Here is a 22,623-nt window from a genome sequence, read left to right on the forward strand (position 1 = left end):
TTATTATTACTATATGCATATACTTTCAGTATAAAAGAGCTGGAAATCTAGTTGTAAAATATATTCAAACTATTAAAAATAAATTCTGATTCTTCAAAGACCATATTCCATAAATAGACAGGAATTCCATAGATGAACCTTAATAGTTTCAAAATTATATTTTTATTTCTTTTTCATGACCCCTAATCTGAACTGTCAAAGAGTGTTTTTAATAAGAGAAAAAGAGATGGTACTTAAGTTAAATGAACTCACTTGAAGTTGTGGTTGCATCTCTGTGTAACTTTAGGCAAGTTCCACACAGATGATTGGGCCTCAGGTTTTACTTCCAAAAAATAAGGGTAAAATCCTTGCTCTAGACTACCTACTAGCAATATGGTGAGACACAAATGACAAAGATCTTATAAAACTTGCTTTGCAAATTAAATGCTATATATTTTACCCTCTTAACTGGCAGAAAGACTAATTAATAGCTATCCTGATAGGTAAGAACAAAAAGTGAATGCTAAAAAGTTCCAAGTACTAGTCTATGTAAAACTAAATACAAATACCCCACCATCAGAAAATAAATCTATAAAAATACCGGCACTATGTGAAAATATTTTAGCTCAAAAATCAATCTGGATTTTTTTTTTTTCTGGTATACAGTGACACATAATTTAAATGAAATGTCGCAGAAAGAATTAAATTTCAACCCCCTTAACTTCTGTTTTAAACCTAATATACTAAACTTCATCATCCCTCACCAATACCTTAGGTCCCTGGATCATCAGATGCTCAAGTACAAAATAAACCATCAAAGTTCTTACCGGAAAAAAAAATCCAATTAAATAGCCTGAATAAAAACATATAGGAAATGTGATCAAATTTAGAAATAAATGGACATAGACAAGGAAAATGTGCCAATACTAAGTGCAAATAATGTCTGATCTAGCATCTTATAAACAGCTATACTGTATACATTATGTATGTATGTGTACACACACACACACACAATATATGCATAAATCAGCATATATAGAAACTGGAACAATACAGAGAAAACCTGCGTGTCCTGGGAACTGCCTGGTCATCCAGTGGTTAGGACTCAGCACTTTCACTGCCATGGCCTGTGTTCAATCCTTGGTTGGGGAACTAGACTAGTATGTCCCTGTGCAAGGACAAGAGTTCACAAACTATTCCATATTTTCACACAAGCACTTTTAGGAGAGTGAAACTACTCTGTGTGGTTCTGTAACGGTGGATACTATGCATTTGTCAACTGTACAACACTGTGAACCCTAATGCAAACTGAAGAGTTTAGTTAACAATACTGGTTCTCAATTGTTAATAAATGTACACATGAATGCAAGATGTCAGTAACAGGAGAAAGTGTGTGTGTGAGCACGTGCTTTTACTCAGAGAGGTGGGATTATGTGGCAGCTCCCTGTACTTCAGGCACAATTTTTCTATGAAACTAAAAATGCTTTAAAAAATAAAATCCATTAAATAAACAAACAACAAAAGCTGCATTTCAGATAATGCCAACACTCAAACACAAAAACCCAAGACCCACCTGAATAAATCTAGTACCCTTTCCCAGAGACCCAGGAGACAGAGTGTTAATACCTGCATCTTTCTGGAGAGTCTTCTCTATCTTTCCTCCGGAACTTGCTGATGGTGTCATCAATTGTGCTTCCAATTTTATCACTCAGTTCACCTAATTTATCACTGAATGGAAAAGCACTCTTGTTTTTATCCCACTCCTCATCCCATTTTGATTTGGGCTCAGGATCGTATCTTTCACCTATATAAAGCATTAAAAAGAGAAGCGAGTGTAAGGACATTAAATTCAAAAGGGGTCTATAGTCCTTATTTCTGAAGCTTTTCCTCATAATAAAATAGTTTTCAAAGGAAAACAGAAAGCTCCCACAGTGCTGAATCAACACAATTACAGCAAGGCACAGCATGTAGTGCCAGTCATTAAGTGGCAGGAATGCAGATTCAAAAGCTTTTGTTTATGAAAACTTACACAACCTTAATGCAAAGCACAGCATATCCAGAAGTTCTTAAGCGCTGTTGAAAGGAGTAGAAGAAAACACAAAAACCAACACAGGATGTATAAGCAAAAGAGAAATGGAAATCTTTTCGTTTTTATGTGGTTTTGTGGGGTTTTTTGTTTGTTTTGGCCATGAGGCACGTGGGATCTTAGTTCCCTGACAGGGATGGAACCTGCACTCCTGCAATGGAAGTGCAGAGTCTTAACCACTGGACTGCCTGGGAAGTCCTGAAATCTTTTTATTTTTACAGAAGTCACTTACTGCATTATATTTCATTCTCATCTCTTAATGGTTTTTCATTTATTGGGAAAGTATCTGGACAGCAACAATCTCTTAAAAGACACAAACTATAGGAAACACTATTCTGAATGCTACATATCTCAATATAGTGTAAAGACTCATAACTGTCATTCTTTACTATCAAACTAGAAAAATAAATGTCTTTCATCGCCTGGGAAAGCACCTTTCAATTATTTTAAAAAGAAAAGAATATTCTAACTACCAAAAACTATACAGACTAGAATGATGAAATATGCTCAAGTGGTTCAGAACAGTGATGATCTATACAAACACCAAGTCCAAACATATGCTGGGACTGGCAAAACCTAGGGAGCCTCTGTGTGAATTTGTGAATTGAGTCAGTAGATCAGTGGAAAAAAGCCCCCAAATCTGTTTTAGTCCTTGTCCTTGAGGGCCTAGAGGAGAGATAGGAATTGTAGGCATTAACTGGAACCTTTTCCATTTCCATGTCCAAACTTAAGAGCCAAGAGTAAAATGTTGGAGAAATCACGTGAGGTTAAAAAGAAGAAAAGACCGAAAACTAAGGCAGGGTGCAGAGAAAAAGAAGAGACCAATGAGAAACAGCAAAATAATCAAAAGGTGGATAACTGAGCTTTTATCTTAAAAGTTGGTTAACAAGTTCGGATGGCATACATGCTCATTGGAGATTGAACAAAATCATTTTGTTGAATTACTAAGTAAAACTACAGAGCAAAATTTTCTGTAAGAGGTAGAGGATTTAAAAATATGTCTACTAAATCTGAAAGTGATCACCAACTTAAAGAGAACATGACAAAATGTTTTCTAAACAAAATTTAAGCCAGGATGGTATTATAAAAGTGAGTAGCTTTCCAACAATGTATATGTACACTTTAGTAACAATGTGATGAACTAGGCATTGAAAAAAACAAGTTTATAGGAAAAAATGAAAAAAGCACATGAAAACTAAACTGATTAGCATGATAAGCATCATACTAAGAAAGTGTCAAAGAGACTGCATATTGGCAAAGACATTTTCTAATGTCAAAATGAAAACCAGGTAAAATAGTTACAAAGTTGACTACTTAAGTCTCTGAATAATACATATAGCATTAAAAACAATGTATAAAAGAAGCCAATGCAGATACACAGGACACCGAATTCTATCTCGAATGCAAATGCTGTAATTAGTTCACTCTGAAGTCTAAAAACTTATTCAATTGTCTAAATGCATCTAATTATATATTGCACTGATTTAAAAAAGGACTACTAGCAAGTAGAATGCGGAAATGAGTGGCAAATAGCTATTTCTGCTAAAAACCACATTGATCTGCTAAAGCTACCTTGAAAAATCTAAAGAATAGAGTATCTATTGAATATGTGGGTAAAAAATTAAAAGACTTACTTCCCTAAACAAGAACTCCAAAATATATTTATGTAATTTATTTGAGAAACATTTTTGCCAATTCAAGGACTGACTTGTATGTGCTATGAGACATAAAAGGAATTTTTCTGCCATTAGAAACATTAGCCTATTAAGTGTAGTACTTTTTCTTTAATGGCAAGAAAAGCAGAGGAGCAAAAGAGTGAAGATATTTTATAAATACTCACAAAGTAAGAAATAGAAGATTTTTACATGTTTACAATGAAGAATCACAAGATCTCAGTGAAATTCAAATATAAAAAACAGCTATGGTTGTGGATGGTTAGAGAGTTCCAATATGCAGCTGCTAAGCATACAAAGCATTGGCCAGTCCCTTACACAAAATGGCAAGGGACTGTCAGCATTCACAGAAGACAGAACGAGTCCAAAGGAACATATTGTGAAACAGAGTTCTTACTTTCTGTATCTGTTTCAAGCACCTACCTAGTGACCTATTTTAGGAAAACTATATTATACATTAAAAATAAACATGAGAGATGAATGTTCTAGCTGTCCTTAAATATATTAAGAACATATATGTGACAGGCCTAGATGAAAAACTGATGGGTATCGTTAACCTTTTTCTACATCAAATTAACATAGTGCTTAATTAAGGGAGGGAATTAAGGATGGACTAACTTGCAGCTCTATTTTTAGCCAAAAATATAACTAAACTGGTTTTGAATTAACAGGATGAATCTCCTGATCAAACTTTTTTTAATTGCTCTAAATGGTTAAGTTAGAGGAATCCTTTTCTTCTCAGAATGGGAACTCCAAGAGGAAAGGACATATATCTATTTTATTCTTTGTATGTTAACTCAAAGTTTGGTCATTCAATAATGCTTAATGATTAAAATCATATTCTCGAACCACAAAAGTAAAAAAATAGATCCAGAGGATCCAAAGGAAACAAAATGAGTATTACATACGTCTTAGTATCATATATATTCAAAATAGCATTTTTGTCTTCTGTGATTCTTAAAATATACCCAAGAAGCTAAACTGATGTTCAGGTGCTAATCTGTCTTTGATACTCACTATATCTGAATCCTCCAACACTGTCTGAGGAAACCCCAACATATTTGTCTTTGTTCTTCTTGGCTTTCTTTCGCTCTTCACGAAGCCTGTCATCATCCTGGGCAAATTCAACCAATTCTTTCACCTTCTGGCGAATATTTATACCCTGATCCTTGCCATGCTCATCTGTGAGGATGGTAAGGGAGAAACAAAACCTTAAGAATTCAGTTAATACGTATTACACCTTTTAACACACACGCAAAGACATGAAAATTTCAACGTAAGAAACCACCTTCAATATTTTTAAATTAATAAAAACAGGCAAACTGTGTTACTGAATTTTGTCTTTTCCTCATCAAATCCTAAGTCTTGAGAGGCAATTCTGGCTTATAAGAGCTTGCAGAAATGAACTAAAAAGGAGCACAGATAACGGTGCCATGCAAAATCAATTAAATATCCACTAAAAATGATTACTAACAATAACTATACAAAAATGGACTAATATCCAAAAATGTTTTCTCTTTCTATAGTATTTTAACAAAACAAAATCTACATTTTAATGACTGAAAAGCACCTAAATGCCTTCCTCTCCCCAATACAAGTTTGAAAACACTAATTACCAGGATTTAGTATAGCTGAAAAACTGAAATTTTAAAGTGTTTTCAACTGGGGTACACTACAAAATGAAATCTGGTTCATTCTGTATCCTCTTTCACATTCAAAACACACTCTGGCCTTGCTGCCTTTGCACAGTAAATATTATTTGGTGGGAGGAAAAAAACCCCAGCTTCAAACAGATGTGTGTGTTTTGGAGCTCTAACCTTTTCTTCCCATATGATTAAAGCTATTCCTTTATGGACACCACAGGGGACCAGTCTCCAGTGCATATTTTAATATAAACCCGAACACTCATGTTGTGTTGGTTCTGTTGTTATTAGCCAGTCTTTTCTGCAAGTTCTTGTCTTCACTAATTAATACTCTAGGGCCCCACGTCTTGGATTCTGCACTCGTCACACAACCAGCAACAGTCACATTCTAATTAGAGCAGAGAAGCTTCTAAGCTGGTTCAGGTGACTGACAACTCCAACTACTGTTTTAATTTGCTTATAAGGTTTTTCTATTGCTCACCTACAAAGTGGTAATTTTCCAGGGATCGCAAATCATAAATGTGTTCTCTGGCACTTGTAACAACACGCTCTGATCCATTCCTTATGAGGTAAGCTAGGAGCAGCAATGACTGTAAAAATACAAAGCACCAAATGATTTAACGAAATAAATTCTGGTAGAGCTCTGGTAAATAGCTTAAAAAAAATAAAATCTAACAGCAAATAAATAATCTGTGTGTGTGTGTGTGTGTATGTGTGTGTGTGTGTATGTGTGTGGGGGGGGGGGCTGGGCGGAGGGCGTTCTTTACCATACATTAGACTTTAAGTACATTTAAAACCTCGTATTTTCAATTTAGAGTTCCTCTTACACCAAGCATAATAAATAATTATAAAATGTCCACTGGATACATGTGTCAAAAGATTTTAAAAAAATTAGATGTTAGGAAAAATCTGAATGTATGAGATAAATGAACACTAAGCTTTTAGAAAGCTGATTCAGTTTTACTGTTAGAAACATTAGTTTAAAGAAAATAATTATTTGGTAATTATATGATCTCACAGCACTTTTCCCAAATAAAATTTAACTTGGGAGGTTTGTGATGTGGCTTTTGTTTAAAAAACTTGCTACCAACAAATATGAGAAAAAAACATTAAGAATTTCTTTTTGAGATGATGAAAACTGTTCTGATTTAGACAGTAGTAACAACGCACAACTTTGTGAATGCACTAAAAATCACTGAATTCTCAATTCTAAACTTTGTTTGGAACAAACCTCACATAAAGATGATTAGACCTATGAAAATCTAGTTAGGCTGGAGAATTGAGGGACAAAAAACTCATCTGAGCAGGAATTTATTCTTTAAAAAAGTAGTTTACTCTAGAATTATTAAAACAAAACCCTCTAATTATAAAAAATTAATTTATAGGAATTTAAACTATTTCATCACTACTGCTGTACAAGCTAAAGAAATGACAGTAAATGTTTTCAGAAACAAACAACATCAAAAACATAGAACTAAATAAAGCAACTAATTTTTAACGCTGAAAGCCAGAAATGTTACTTTTAAAGTTTCATATATGAATATTATAATGACATTTTGGAAAGCATAAAAAAACTTCGCAAGCAGCAAGAAAATATAGTGGAGGTGGAAGAACCGATTACTATCTTGTTTAGAATTCTACACTATATGATGAGATCAGAATTAAATGAAAGGAATCTAACAGAAGAGTACATATATGCAAGTTTTAAAATGTTAGAATTTTAATGATTTAGAATTTATTATATTTAAAAATGACACATTTCTGGTGCACAATACTCTAATACTACTGGAAAAGTTTTATGTAGAGATGACAAATGATATTAGAGGGTGGTTTTTATCTTAAATGCTCAAACACTAAACACAGATACTACTATAGATTCATTACTTTCAATATGCTCAAATATATGAATAGCTGTTTATGGTGACTAAAAAACACAACTCAAATAGCAAATCAATTTTTTATCTGCTTTAGAATATTCTATTCTAGGATTCAGTGTCCATCATAATCACTTCTGTATGTACACTTTAAAATTTCACGTCTTCTACATGTCAAGTAATAAACACAGACTAATACCCATACCTTATAAACTCTTCTCCAATTCTTTTTGTTGTCTTTTAACATTCGTGACCAAAGCATGTTCATAAGTTCTGGAAATTGTTCATACATAAAGGTAGCCCTGAAAAAAGAACAGTTTTCCTCAAGAGTTTGTAGTATGTTGATTTTGACAGTAGATGGCAGGCTTGTTCTAAGTTACTGTATTTTCCTAAATAGCTTTAAAAAATAAGTTTAATTAAAAAAAATTTAGATATGGTACCTTAAAAATGTCTATTTTATATAGTATCTAGCATGTAAATCCCACTAATATCATATTTCATAAGCCCTTCATTCAGTGGCATAGTCAGCCAGATGTTTGTCAGGAAAAAAATTTCCTAGTTTTAAGTCATTTTATATGCATTTGTCAAAATTTTACATAGTTAAGCTACAGGAAGTCTCTAAACTTCATTGAAAAAGAAAAATTTTGTTTTACTTTATTGAGCTAATATTTAGGAGGAATGGATCCTTATAAAATTTCCTGCACTGATATCAGAACGATTATATGCAAAATTTACTATATCTGGCAGTTGAACAGTTTAAAACTGAAAGCAAATTTCACATTTCTCGGTAAAGTTAGTTGCATTCTTTCTGCACCGCTGAGTCAAATTATCACTTACTTGGCAATCTCTCCCATGAGTTGCCCAGAAGGTCCCCAAGGATCGTCATTTGTTGCTTCTCGAACCTTAGACTCGATCTCTGAATAATTCATAACCACATTGGTGCTGAAGACAAAAAAAATGCAAGCACATACACACAAAGATTAGCATCAAAATTGAGAAACACATGAAAACTTAATAATGGCACTACTGGGTGTCCTAATGAGATACCTCTACAGGGTGGGAAAGAAAACATCTTTTGTGCACAAGCTACCCTTAGGACACTATATAACACATTTAAGTTATATTTAGGAAGATTTTACTATTCCATTAGCCTTCAAGAATATAAATGAGAGATTACATTAGAGCTGGCATAAGTCCAGTAAAAAATGGCTTTAGGTCAAATTAAAAAGGAAATTGAACATGCTAAAATCTATTATAAAACTAACTTGTCAGTTTGCTGACCAGACCTGGTTTACATTCAGTCTTAGGTTCCCTGTTTACAGAAATTCTTTAAGTTAATGAGCAAAATTATGTAGAAGCTGAATGTTATTTATACTGTATTTAAATTAACACACAATAAAAAAATCAAACATAACACTAAAGATGTCTAGAATCACTATGGATTTTAACTGTAATCCTTGCCTTTTTTCATTTACTGTACCACATACATTTTCTATGTCACTGTAACCCTTACTTTTAATGGCTACATAATATTCCATCAGAGGATTATATGACAATGTATTTAATTTTCACTTAAGACTTCATCAGTGGTCCAAAATATGGGTTCTAGGAGTCAGAGAGATCTGACTACAATTACTTTGTGATCTTTAGCAAAATTATTTTACTTCTCTTAGTTTTCCTAAATGTAAAAATGGGAATAAGGAGGAATACTATTTACTACCTCAAAGAGTAACATATCAAATGGTATACCATGGTACAGTGTCTAGCTAATATCCCCTATTAGAATTTTAAAATATTAAGTAATATTTTTATAAGAAAGAACTACCATTGAAAAAAAGCACCTTACAATTAAGATATGAGATGGCAAAACATCTGGTTGTTAAAAAAGAATTTCTCATGCTTAAATGGATTTAAGAATTCAAAAACATCCTGAGGAATAAATACTTTGAGAATGTGACATACTGCAGTAGTGCTCATTTGACATAGAGAGCTCCAATTATTACACAAAAAATTATTGTAACAGATGCCTGTGAATTTGGTAATTCAAATCTTCCACTTAAAACTGAGTTTTAGCAATAATCAAAAAGTGAGAATTTGTTAACTGCTACGGGCAGAGACATTACTTTGCCAACAAAGGTCCATATAGTCAAGGCTATGGTTGCCAGTGGTGACGTATGGATGTGAGAGTTGGACTATGAAGAAACCTGAGCGCCGAAGAATTGATGCTTTTGAACTGTGGTGTTGGAGAAGACTCTTGAGAGTCCCTTGGACTGCAAGGAGATCCAACCAGTCCATTCTGAAGGAGATCAGATTTCTTTGGAAGGAATGATGCTAAAGCTGAAACTCCAGTACTTTGGCCACCTCATGCGAAGAGTTGACTTACTGGAAAAGACTCTGATGCTGGGAGGGATTGGGGGCAGGAGGAGAAGGGGACGACGGAGGATGACATGGTTGGATGGCATCACTGACTCTATGGACGTGAGTCTGAGTGAACTCCGGGAGTTGGTGGTGGACAGGGAGGCCTGGCGTGCTGCGATTCATGGGGTCGCAAAGAGTCGGACACGACTGAGCGACTGAACTGAACTGATGGGCTTCCCTGATGGCTCAGATGGTGAAGAAGCTGCCTGTGATGCAGGAGACCCTAGTTCGAAGGTTGGGTTGGGAAGATTCCCTGGAGAAGGGAATGGCTACCAACTCTAGTATTCCTGCCTTGGAGAAACAATTCCCATGACAGAGGGGCCGGGTGGACTATAGTCCATGGGGTCACAAAGAATCAGACACGACTGAACAACTAAACATGATGTGACAATGACATTAGCTATATCTATCCCACTTTTGTTATATGGTTTTTCAGTTATCAAAAAAGTTACATGTTTTAAGTAATGAAGTTTTGTTAATAACTGGCACTCAAATCTCTCACATATAAACTTCAAATTTATTACAAATAATTAAATTAATAAACAGTACTAGTTCAAATCTTAAAGGAACCATTATGTATAAATGACTTGCCAAATCACAAAACTAATCTGGCTTCTAGGTTTACATTCAGAATTCAGTTCTATTAAGGTAGAAAAGTGAAATTCTATTACTTTCTTTCAAATCTTAGAGAAAGCTACACTGGTTTGATAACACAAATACAAATTATTTCCCTAGCACTAAAATAAATCCATGGTCTCTACTGCCTCTTTAAAATTTAAGACTATTAATGAATGGACTTTTATAAAAACCCAGTAATCATTCTATTGGCAATTTTATGTATAAATATAAACATAATTTTTTTCCTAATTTTTGCTAACAGTGGAACCAAAATAAAATCAAGGCAGCCAATGGCATATTTGCAATTTAAGATGCCACAAAATAACAGATTTCAAAATGCTTTTGTTTATCTTACTGGTTGAAAAATGCATGCATTAGGGAGTTAATAGTGTCAATGCAGTGTGGGAATGAACAATAGCAATTAGGATTATAATTCATCCAAGAATTTCATGACCAAGAAAGCACTTGAAATTGTTTGCACTGTTTAATTTGTTGAAGAACGAGATGAAAAGAGTTAATCTCTAGTCCATGTACATGAAATATTTTTACAAGAGCCTTCATAAATGCTGCAGCTTTCAGAACACTACTTTCCTTGTTCGAGTTACAAAAGCCCATGGGTCAAATGAGAAAGGTCCTGTTTCCCTAACCCTTCACAAGATCCTTAACTGAAGGCCTGTGTGTTTGAGCGCTGTGTGTTCAAGAGGAAGAGGTGGCAGAAAGCCAATAGCTTAAGAATCTCCTATTTCCTTGGTTGAAAAACAATGGCAACTATGTAAAAGGACAACTTGCCATTAGAATACACTCACAATACAAAATGGCAACAATATGGAAAAATATGGCAACAATAGTAAGAAAAAGTAACAAAGTTAGAAAACTCCATGAAAAGTATCAGGTTCTGTTTTGAAACCATTTTCCAATGAAACCATTGCTTTCCAGAAACTAAAACCACTCAGGATAAGATCTAATGGCATCAAGAATTCCAAAATGAAGTATTTTAAAGCTACACTTAATTCAGGAACAAATGTAAACTAAAACAAAATGACACCGTATAGTTTGGCCTTATTCCAGGTTATTTAAAAATAATTATTTCTAAAAAGGTAAAAATAGCGTTTTGATCCTTCCCGTCCATGTTTTCTATTGCCCCCAATCCACACCCTGCCCATAATTCTAGCGACCTTTTTAAGAAAGGAAAAGAACTCCCTGCTTTCTCCCATAAATGAAAAGCTAAAAAAAAAAAAAAAAAAAAAAACATGTCCAGATGTGAAAGGAAAACACAGCTAGCTTAATTCCTAAAACTTACCACTGACACAAATGTTTTAAGAATGGATAATTTGGACACTAGAGGGGGATCTCTCATCAGTTTTTTAAAACACAGAAAATTCAGACAAAGGTTGAGGATCCACTCCACAAACAAAATTACAGGAAATTACCAGGGAATGACCATGTGCTAAAGATTTTTACCTTAAAGCAATACAGAACTACTGCTTTTTATAAGGATAAAACCCACAATTGAAATCAAACCACTTATACACTTTCACATTTGCTCCTTATAACATCCCAGCAATAGGATACAAGACTGACTACCAGTCTCCAAGAGGAGTACTTAACTCTGAACAACCCAGCACTGCACTCAAATCACTGGATTTTCAATTTCCAACTACTAACAGTTACATCCTCAAGTCCTCTACATACACTTCTATGGCTATATGAACAGTCAATATTCAATTAAGGTCTAATATTCAGTTATTCAATTTGTAAACAATTAGTGTTTATTTTGGCCCTCCTCTTTATTCCCCATTTTCTACTTATTTCACTGGTCACTACTGATAAAATACCACATTATTTTACTTGGTAATAATTTTGGTCCAGGGTTTAGAGGCAAAATTGGTTGAAAGTAAAAGCTAAAATGGAGTTTTGACCTACAGATGGTCAATGATTCTTCCAACGTCCTTAAAGAAGAATCAGTAAAATAACAGACAAGAAAAAACAGTCTTATGGAATTTTTTTCCTGCCAAAAATTCAAGAATATTCTTTGCTAAAACAAAACTACAAACCAAGAGAAAAGGTAAAGTATGGGTATAATCCAGTCCTAACTGCTAACAAAGGATAATGAAAATTGAAACTGATTTAGTAAAAAGTCTTTTTCCTAGCCTGCTTTTTAATTTTACCTTTAAAAAATGAAATTAAATGGGTCCATATTTTTAATAGTTTCTACTTTTTGTTTCAAAGTTACTATAAAGACTATTCATTCTGAGTTCAGGAGAAAATATTTAGCAGTATTTTCTATTAGACGGTTTTCAGTTTGTGTTTTTTCATACGAACATCCACACTTACATACATAAGAGAGTCAGAAAAACAGAGGCAGAGACAAGAGACAAAAGCAGCATTCAAACTAATGGTTTTAAATAATGGGTTTTTTTTTTCTTCAAACTATTTTCTTTTTCCCATATTTTCCAAAATTTCCCCCATGAATATTATATTGTAACAAAGGGGAAAGTATTAAAATGCCATTAAGAATACAAATGAGTACTATATCATCATTAGCAACATTTTAACTATTAATAGGCAAATAAGCATCATGGTAGATCAAATGAGTATTATTTGTACTTCCAATGTCGGACTGAGCGATTGAACTGAACTGAACTCAACTGAATGTCTTATTATTATCAGACTAATAATTGCAGCAAACTAGTAACTACACATATGTATGTACACATCCTAAAATACGTATACTGAATGCTACCTGTGTAAAACCACAGGGATCAACTTAGGTACCCAATATTGAAATTAACTTGCTTTTAAAAACACTATTAGAGAAGAATGATTCTAGATATTAAAATCTATATTTAAAAGTGACCTCTCAATGCCACAAATTTCAGAATATACTTTTATGATATAGGTAAAATTATCATGCTCCCTTTAAAATATTAATCTTTTTAAAACATTAAAAACAATAACATACTCTTAAACACTGATAAAAGACAGTTTTCTCAGGTAACAAGTTACATAAACCAGGAAAATCTGTTCCTTTTTAAAAATGTTTCTAACCAAAATAGCAGGGAAATAATTTTAAAAATACTTGCTCTAAAAGCTAGTTAATGGACCATGTGACATTCATTTTTCATCAGGGGACGATGGTCTTCACCACATTGCCCTTATTTGCAAGCTGAACAATTACAGGTGCAATACTCATATTTTAAAACCAAGTTAGATGTTACTACAATCCTGTGAGTGGTATCAAATTTATGGTCAATAACCAAGAAGTCTAGTACTCCTAAATTCGACAAATACATAACTTTCATTTTTATCAAAAAATCTTAATGTATAGAAATGGGGAGGGGAGGTGGGAAAATTGGTTCATCTACTTGGCTGGGTATTTGCTACCCATTAAAAAAAAAAAGCCCTTTCTGGATCTGAAAATGAAACACAAAGCACTGAATAATGTCCTAACACAAGTAATGGTTCAGTACAGAAATTAATGCTGCTAAAGCCGATATTATCATGTTTGATTACATAGCATCTTAGTTATAAAATAGCTACAATGCTAAAACAAAGAAAAAAACTACAGTACTCCCTCCATAAGAAAACTAGTAAGTTAACTATTGAAAACTACCGAAGGAAAAAAAAAAAAAAGAGAGCTACCGAAGAAACAAAATAACAAGCTCAATGCTTTTGCCACTTTCTCTGCAGCACTGCCACTACTAGCGAAAGTCCCTCTACCAAAAAGTAATTTAAAGATTTGAGAGAGGAGGAAGGGAAAAATATTTAATAGCATCTCTTTAGTAGAGAAGTTTAAATAAACTTACACTCAGGATGAAAAGACTAGTAAATACCAATAGATATCCAAACTGTCAGGGTTTTGAATTCTAATTAAATGTAACCCATTTCCTATTATGCCATAATGCTATAGAATCAGAGAATTAATAATATCACCTAAGCTAAAAGTCTACTAGTTAATATAGTTTATATGTAAGATGATATCACAAGTTATGCTACAAAAAGAACTAAATGCTGAATTAATATTTTAAAAATATATTCTTGGTCATGGAAATTACATTTCCTTTGGTTTTACTAAAATTAAATACAAACAAACCAGTTAAAAGGAGGAAACCAATGTACTCCTCTCTTAAACATACATATTCTTAAAAGCCATGTAAAGAAAACATCAGTTTAAATAGGAAATAACTGAGACTGAAGACATCTAAAATCTGAGGCTCTGTTAACCATGCCCCTGCAGTAACAAGATTTCAGAAAAGAATAACCAAGCTACTTTTAAAAAATTACCTTATATCAATCTACTTCCACTTATAAATATGTACTGACAATATGCTCATGTGCATATTATTTATGACCACTTATTTACACAGTGGACTATGCTGATTATGTACCTTCGGTTTTCCTTTTCATTTTTCAAGAGAAGAACATTAAAATGCTAAAATATTTAACCTGCTACTTTTAAAAATAACCAACAAGAATAAGAGGCACTGAAATATTATATCTCATTCTTTAGCTCTCACAGTCAAGAAACATTAAAACCAAATAAATATTAAATAGCAATTTACCAGGTTTTATTGAGGGAGGAAGGGAGTCCCATAATCATTTTTAAAGCTTCTAACTTTTAAAATAATTCTGGATACTTAAAGATCAAGTTATGAAGCTCATACTATAGCCAGATACTGAATACATTTTAAAAATATGGCACAGGCAGAAAAACTAAGTCCAAAACTCAAGCAGTCTGCCTATATGACATTAAAACCACAGAAAATGTATTAATGTTCAGAAACACCATATTAATTATTCTCTCTCCACATAGTACTAGGTAATATAAAAGTTGTTGTTCAGCTGCTCAGTTGTGTTGCGAGCCCATGGACTGCAGCATGCCAGGCTTCCTTGTCCTTCACTATCTCCCAGAGCTTGCTCAAACTCATGTCCATAAAGTCGGTGATGCCATTCAACCATCTCATCCTCTGTCTTCCCCTTCTCCTCCCACCTTCAATCTTTCTTGGAATCAGGGTCTTTTCCAATTGGTCAGTTCTTTGCCTCAGGTGGCCAAAGTATTGGAGTTTTCAGCTTCAACATCAGTCCCTCCAATGAACATTCAGGATTGATTTCCTGTAGGACTTACTGGTTTGATCTTGCAGTCCAAGGGACTTGAGTCTTCTCAACACCACAGTTCAAAAGCATCAATTCTTTGGTGCTCAGCCTTCTTTATGGCCCAACTCTCACATCCATATATGACTACTGGAAAAACCACAGCTTTGACTAGACGGACCTTTGTTGGCAAAGCAGTATCTCTGGCTTTTTAAAATGCTGTCTAGGTTTGTCATAGTTGTTTTTCCAAGGAGCAAGCATCTTTTAATTTCATGGCTACAGTCACCATCTGCAGTGATTTTGGAGCCCAAGAAAATAAAGCTTCCATTGTTTCCCCATCTAATTGCCATTAAGTGATGGGGCCAGATGCCATCATCTTCGTTTTTTGAATACTGAGTTTTAATAGAAAAATACCCCTGATATACTTTTAAAAATTGTAATTAAGTTGTAAGAAAATTAAGGACTATATACTTTTTTTTAATCAAAAGCTATTATCACATCAATCCTACTACCAAATTCTTTGATGCATTCTGAGTGATGCTGGCCATCAATTTCAGTAACAGTTCAGACCAGTACTATTTTGAGGTTGGAAAACTGAACTATAGAATTTTAATCACCTGTGGTGTTTTCCTATTATTGAACACTGTTGATAGATACAGCTCAATATTCTTATAATCTTAACTCAAAATTTTACACTGCATTTTGTACTACATACAGATAAAGTGGAAGGATAAATTCTACAATACTATTTTCTATATAAGTATTTTTCATTGCAGTGGCATGGCGGGGGGGAGGGGGGAGGGCAGGGAGTAGCATGAACAGAGAACAAATGAAGCACTACTTTGAAGGCAGAAGAAGCTACAGAAATAAACCCCTAACATTGTTGAAAGATAAACTGAAGGACTTTGGGTATAAAAATACAGACTCCTGACAACCTCCCAAATTCAATCAAGAATTAACCATCCTCTGCATATTATACTTCCTCAATACAAGATAACCAATATTTAAATTAACCAAATTATATTTCTTAGGTAAGCAACTTTTGCATGGCAGAACATGTTCCATTAATTTCTTCCACTGATTCCATATAGATTTGATTGTGTCATCAATCCAAGTTACTACCAAACCCAATGTGTTCCTCTTTAAATATGTATAAAACTGCTATTTTCTATCTGTGAATTTTACAAGGCTCTGCCACATTCAATACCAATACTAAATACAGGCTTTCTGTGAGTCGTTTTTCACAAAAAAGCTAAGGTGTTACCACAGCCCGAGAGCTGGAACACAACAAAGCTGAGCTGCAAGATGGATACCAGTGACTGACTTAGCTAAGTGACTACTTTCCACACATGCAAGTCAGATTTGGATCATAAAAAAATTAAACATTATTTCCTGTTAACAAACCCTCTTTAGGAAGAGTTTAAAAACTCAAAACTCTGAAGAGAAAAATCTATCAAGACTCTACTGTACTTTAGAAAGAACGCTTACAACAGTAGGAAATGTAATGCAAAAAAAATTAATCTAAGAACTTTTATCAGTAACTGACACTAACCAATTTATAATGTACAATCTCTTTTAATCTCTAAAAACACCCATTACAGATTTTCAGTATTCTAAATGATATCTTTATCTAAAGATTACAAACTCAAAACCAGCACTCCAAAGCCACACAATTTCACAATGTGTGTTTAAAAAATAACTTAGTTCTTTGCTTTAGTAAATTTACCAAACATTCCATGAACATTTCCAGTATTGATTCAGTATCAGTTTGCATACGCCAAAACGAACCAGACCCACATCTACTATTTCTGAGATTTCTGATTTTTTCATCATTTAAGTGTAAACTGGTCCTAACATGTAACTAGTAGAAATAATTAATCTTACGAATTTCCTCCCCCCACAAAAGAAAAACACAGAAAAATCATTATTCTATGGTTTATGCAGAATTTAAGGTCAGGAAAGGGCAAAGTCGTTAAGGAAACCAACATTCCAAATTTAGTTTCAAATAGCAAACTTTGTACCAGACTAGAATGTATAAATAAACTGATCACTGGAAAGATAAAAACTTAACAGAAGCAGTAACTAAAATACCTCATTTTATACAAACGATCATTAAATATTTACAGTCCAACATAAAGTCTTTTGGGAAACACATTAGAAACCACATATAATTTTATTTCAATGCCTCAAAAAAATATAGGAATTGATCCAAAAAAAACCCCAAAACCTTAAATTGGGATGGTAGTTGGATTTCTGCCCCTCAGAGTCTGTCATTTAATTCTTTTTTCCAAAAGATACCACCCCTTGATCACTACTAGTGTGACAAACTGGCAACTTTTCAAGGAAGAAGTAGTTTAGTAATTTATGTAACAGATGTGCAAAGGAAAACTATATGGATCAGATAAGTCAAGAAAAACATCCTGATGTCCACAACTAAATTATGACCTGTAGGAGGAAGAAACTATAAAACTATTTCCCTTCCTGTACAACTTCAGAGGTTAGCAATACCAAATTAAACAATCCATTTGATGGCAGCCCATATTCAGACATTAAAACGGGCTTGGGCTTGACTCTGACTCTAGGAACTGGTCCAAAACACAAGGCCACACTAGAGGAAAATATTGTACAACCACTAATTTTCACAATCTGCTTCATCTCTTACGGCTGTTTTGTAGAAAACATGTATAGTAACTGACCAACAATTTATTAGAAACTAATAGGGCCCATATCTTATCTCTGATCCCTGGACAAATCAACCACTTATGTGTCTCAGCTACCTAATCTGACCTTGTATTACTGAGATTAAATTGAACGGCATGTAAAGCATTTAGCACACATGGTTATTTTTCTGCCAATATTTATCATTTTTAGTTTGAAGATACTCTTTATATGGCCCCTTAGAATATACTGGCATTAATACTTATTACTTACCTATGCTATTCATTGTTGTGGAACTTTATAATCAAGGTAACTGGCAGCCTATCTGACCCACAGTATACATGCTGAAATGAAGAGTTCAAAGATATAACTACACTTCAAGGCAGGATGACTAGTATTTAAAAATGGCCAAAGATCTGGAAATGAGTTTCTCTAAGGGACAGGACAAGTATCAATACAAGCCATTTTACAAACAGAGTTTGTATTTTGAAGTTCACTCTCTTTAATCTCAGTACCACCAACCACGTTCTAGGGTTTTATTTTACATTAAGCAGCAATTTCTCCTGTAGTGGTAATCTGTTATCATCTGATAATGTCTTTAACATTTTTTTGCATTTACTAAACTAACTCATCTGTATCAGCTACTCGAGACAGACATCCCAAAAGCAAATTATGTGAAAAACAAAACATTATTATAAAAAGAAACTTTCTCAGCATGAAGTTTACATCTACAATTTAGATACTGCAAGTTGTAGAATTTTAAGCTTTCAAAATGCCAAAAATAAGGTCCATGTAACTGATTCCATGAAGTGTCTACCTGAACAAAGGATGTTAGAAAAGCCACGACAACCAGTTTCTCCAATCGGTTTCCTGTGTAACAGCGCAAATTATTACCCTAGGAAGTGTCTGAATATTCACAGGTCTTATATGGAAGCCCTTCTCTCTAGCACAAGTGCTGCTAACATGAACTGGACAGCAGATGATAGGATCAGAGAAAAGCTTTCCCAACGTAGGCTAGTCCCATGATGCTACAAGTTATTATTTTCAGAGAGGCACTCTGGCAGCAGTAAGATTTGAGGAGGGTGGCAAAATGGAAGACTTTTATTGTGTGTGGTTCAGAAAAGCAGAATGAGAAGCTGCTCCCAAAATGTTGCAGCAGTGTGCTTGGAACAACATAGAAACAGAACAGGCAGAGGCAGCCACCAGCAGGAAATTCTTCCCTTCATAGCCATAAGAAGCTCTCACAATACAAAATTGTATGAACACTAACTATTACCAACTATATAAAAACAACTTTGTGCATGTGGACAAAGCCTAAAGTTAAAAAGCCCATAAAAAGTGTTGTGGTGGAGGCACACATTTAAAATTTCATTTATACACTGAAACAAAAACTAGTTTGGGGGGGAAGAAAAATAGTACTTCTATATACAACTTCTTTACACTTGCTAAGTGCCCGCCGGCTAGGCTGATTTAATTCTGCCGAGGATCGGCTTCCACTCCCCTGGCTCAGCAGCCTGTGTGTTGTATCAATGCCCGGTGTGCACAGATAAAAGCTTTCTGAAAAGACAGCTATGGATAGCAGGCCAGAAGATAGAAGTATCAAGTTACTCTCGGCCCCTTGGCTCCGAAGGACACTGCTGCCTCAAAAGGAGCCTGTTCCCAAGGAATGAATGCAAGCCCCAACCCAAAACCATTTTCTATTTCCAGATGACTTTTTTTTTTCCTTTAACACATATCTCTGTAACTGTTAAGATTTTCAGTTTTTATTTTCTTCTGAAACAGTACTCTAGTGTTTTGTGAAAAATACTCTGGGAGACATTAATAGGTGTTATGTGAGAAACGTGTTCCATGGTCAGGTTTAGGAAATGTTACATAAAACAAAGGCAACTTTATTACTGCAACACTTCTTGGAGACTTTACTATTCTCATGTGCATTATGAGTCTCCAAGAGGGGACTATATTAAATATTTCTAAAACTTTGGGGACAACATACCTTTTCCCTGGAGCATATTGTAAGTGTCCCAAGAAACCCATTTCAATGTATTTTTTAAAAATGGCCCTCTTCCCCCAAACTTCTAAAAATATTGTCAGCTGATACCTTTTATTTTACCATTGTTTTTACTTTCTATTATTTCTTATCGTTAACCTCATGAATAGCTTTTCCTTTAACCTTTTATGTTTTTAAATTGTTGGTTGGCTTTCAGCCTTTTGTCTTGCTTTACTTCTTACCTAGTTTTATCATACTTAAAAAACAAACAAAAAACCTTGACTGATCTTTATTGTTAATGTTAGTTTTTTTTTTTTCTTTTTTTAATATGGCCACATCACTCAGCTTGAGGGATCTTAGTTCTCTGACCAGGGATCAAACCGTGGCCCCGGCAGTGAAAACCCAAGTGCTAATCACTAGACTGCCAGGGAATTCCCTCAATACTATTTTAAGTCTCATCTGTTTTACTCTTTTTGAACCCTTTCTGCATTGGGTTTTTTAAATGTTTAAAACTTTATTCCAACCTTTCCAAAGTTTTCACTTTATTTTAGCATCAACTTTTAATTTCTTAATTTTCATTTAATAACCATGTTAAATCTTATTTAAATATCTTTATCAGTTAAATAAAGTTAAATATATTTATTTCCTGCATATTTTACTTATTATATGATATTTTATGACACATAGCTAAACAAAGAGCAAGAACACAGAAAAACAAAGAAACACAGCAAAGAGCTCAGCAAGAGATGGATGACCTCTCCCTACAGGCCTTACTCTCACACTAGTAGCTGCTTTTCTGGGCTCCCTCATGCAGACCTAACATTTTTCACAAGGATCAATACCCATATGAGATACCCCAATAGTCCCAAAGTGGAAAAAATGACTATTCTTACAAATTAGAGCTGGTTTTTAACAAGAAAATGTCTCTATGTATTTTAAGAGGTAGCAACACGGAAGCAGCTTCACCATTTTTCACCCTGATACATGATCTCAGAGCACATGATAAAAGCTGGGCAGGCTGGGTGCAGTTGTTGGGATGTTTGGAGTTATCTTTGGGAGTCTCTTCCCACAGTGCCTACTTCTTCTTAATTTCCAAAACCTGTTCATTCTGCATTTAAAATATAGGTACTCATCTCCAGCCTAGTCCTACAAAAGCACTTAACACTCTCTCCAATTCAGGTGTATTATCCTTTCATTCATCTTCCAAAGCAAAACAGATTTGTCTTCCTAGTGTTTAGTGTTGGTCATGTTAGCTTACCACAAACTCATTAAATCCATCTTCCCCTGAAACATCTTCCTCCTCCTGTGCAGTGGACAGTACCATCCAGGGTTACAGTTTGAATATCACTATTGATTACTTCTCTCCCCTCTTCTAGCCAGCATCCAATCCATTCCCAGGCCTTTTCAACTCCGTTTTCGAGGTATCTCTCCAATATGTCCATCTGCTTCTCCCACATGCACCTCCACTACCTTAGTCCAGGGTGACCACCATTACTCACAGGGACTATTGCCAACAACCACGTAACTAGTCTGCTTCCCATCCATCTCCCAACAGGCTAGAGCCAACATGAACTCCTGCCGAAATAAAAATCCTATCTATTTGACCTCCCATTTTAAATCCAGCAAAGATTTCCTTATTACCTTCAAGATGAAGTCCTCAATCCTTCATATGAGATATCAATTTATTTTTTCAGTCCCACCACTGCCATTCTCTCCAGGTCTTTGCACATACTTTCTTCTGCCCATCCATCCCATCCCCCCACCTAATTCCCACCTTATTAGATTTTAGCTTAAATGTTACTTCTTCCAAGAAATCTTCTTTCAACTTTGGGGAACTGCCTATATGCTCTACATAGCAAAGAACAGTATATGCTTTCTATTACCTTGAACTAAAACTAAAACTGGGGCACTATATAATGGGCATGTTTGTTTCCTTGCTTGTCTCACCTTCTAGACTGAAAACATCCAGAGGACACAAATTTGTCTTTCTCACTTAAGAACCTCAGTACCTGGAACAGGTTTAGTGACAGCAGATGTTTAGTAAATATTTATTAAGTAACTGATCAAAAGGATTATAATTCTTAAATATTTTCTTTCCTCTGACTAAAAAAGTCCTAACTGACTTTTGATAGTAGTCCTCAACCAATCTCTCCAGCCTTTTCTCCCACTACTTGTTTCATTTACTTTATGAGATAATCATAGTGTATTACTAGTTGAAATTTAAGCATGCTTCCCTGGTGGCTCAATGGTAAAGAAGCCACCTGCAATGCAGGAGACACGGGTTTGATTCCTGGATCAGGCAGATCCCATGGAGAAGGGAATGGTAACTCACTCCAGTATTCTTGCCTAGATAATTCCAGGGACAAGAGGAGCCTGTGGGCTACAGTGCATGGGGTTGCAACGAGTCAGACGCAACTAAACAACTAACACTTCACTTTACTTTCTTATCTGACTGTTTACTCCTGGAATCCCCACCTCTTCTTTCAGTTAAAATCAACCCTAATTTTAAACAAAGATGCAAAAATGAAGTCTTCCTGACTCTTTCCAACCCATAATCTTCCTTTCCTATGAAGAAATAAGCATTACATTTATAACT

General features: G+C 34.5%; 1 protein-coding gene across 2 annotated transcripts in view; it reads right to left on the reverse strand.

Annotated features, from left to right (window-relative positions):
- The window catches only part of CLINT1 (clathrin interactor 1), a 59,785-nt gene that overhangs the window by 18,549 nt on the left and 18,613 nt on the right, over positions 1-22,623 (reverse strand). For both annotated transcript variants that reach the window (XM_069590015.1, XM_069590014.1), the window contains exons 2-6: positions 8,093-8,197; positions 7,461-7,557; positions 5,863-5,971; positions 4,756-4,920; positions 1,606-1,783 (exon numbers count right to left, since the gene is read on the reverse strand). In XM_069590015.1, the coding sequence (XP_069446116.1) occupies positions 1,606-1,783; positions 4,756-4,920; positions 5,863-5,971; positions 7,461-7,557; positions 8,093-8,197 (654 nt within the window). The remainder of the gene's footprint in view (positions 1-1,605; positions 1,784-4,755; positions 4,921-5,862; positions 5,972-7,460; positions 7,558-8,092; positions 8,198-22,623) is intronic.

Source organism: Ovis canadensis, chromosome 5 (assembly GCF_042477335.2).
Source record: "Ovis canadensis isolate MfBH-ARS-UI-01 breed Bighorn chromosome 5, ARS-UI_OviCan_v2, whole genome shotgun sequence".
Lineage (NCBI taxonomy): Eukaryota > Metazoa > Chordata > Mammalia > Artiodactyla > Bovidae > Ovis > Ovis canadensis.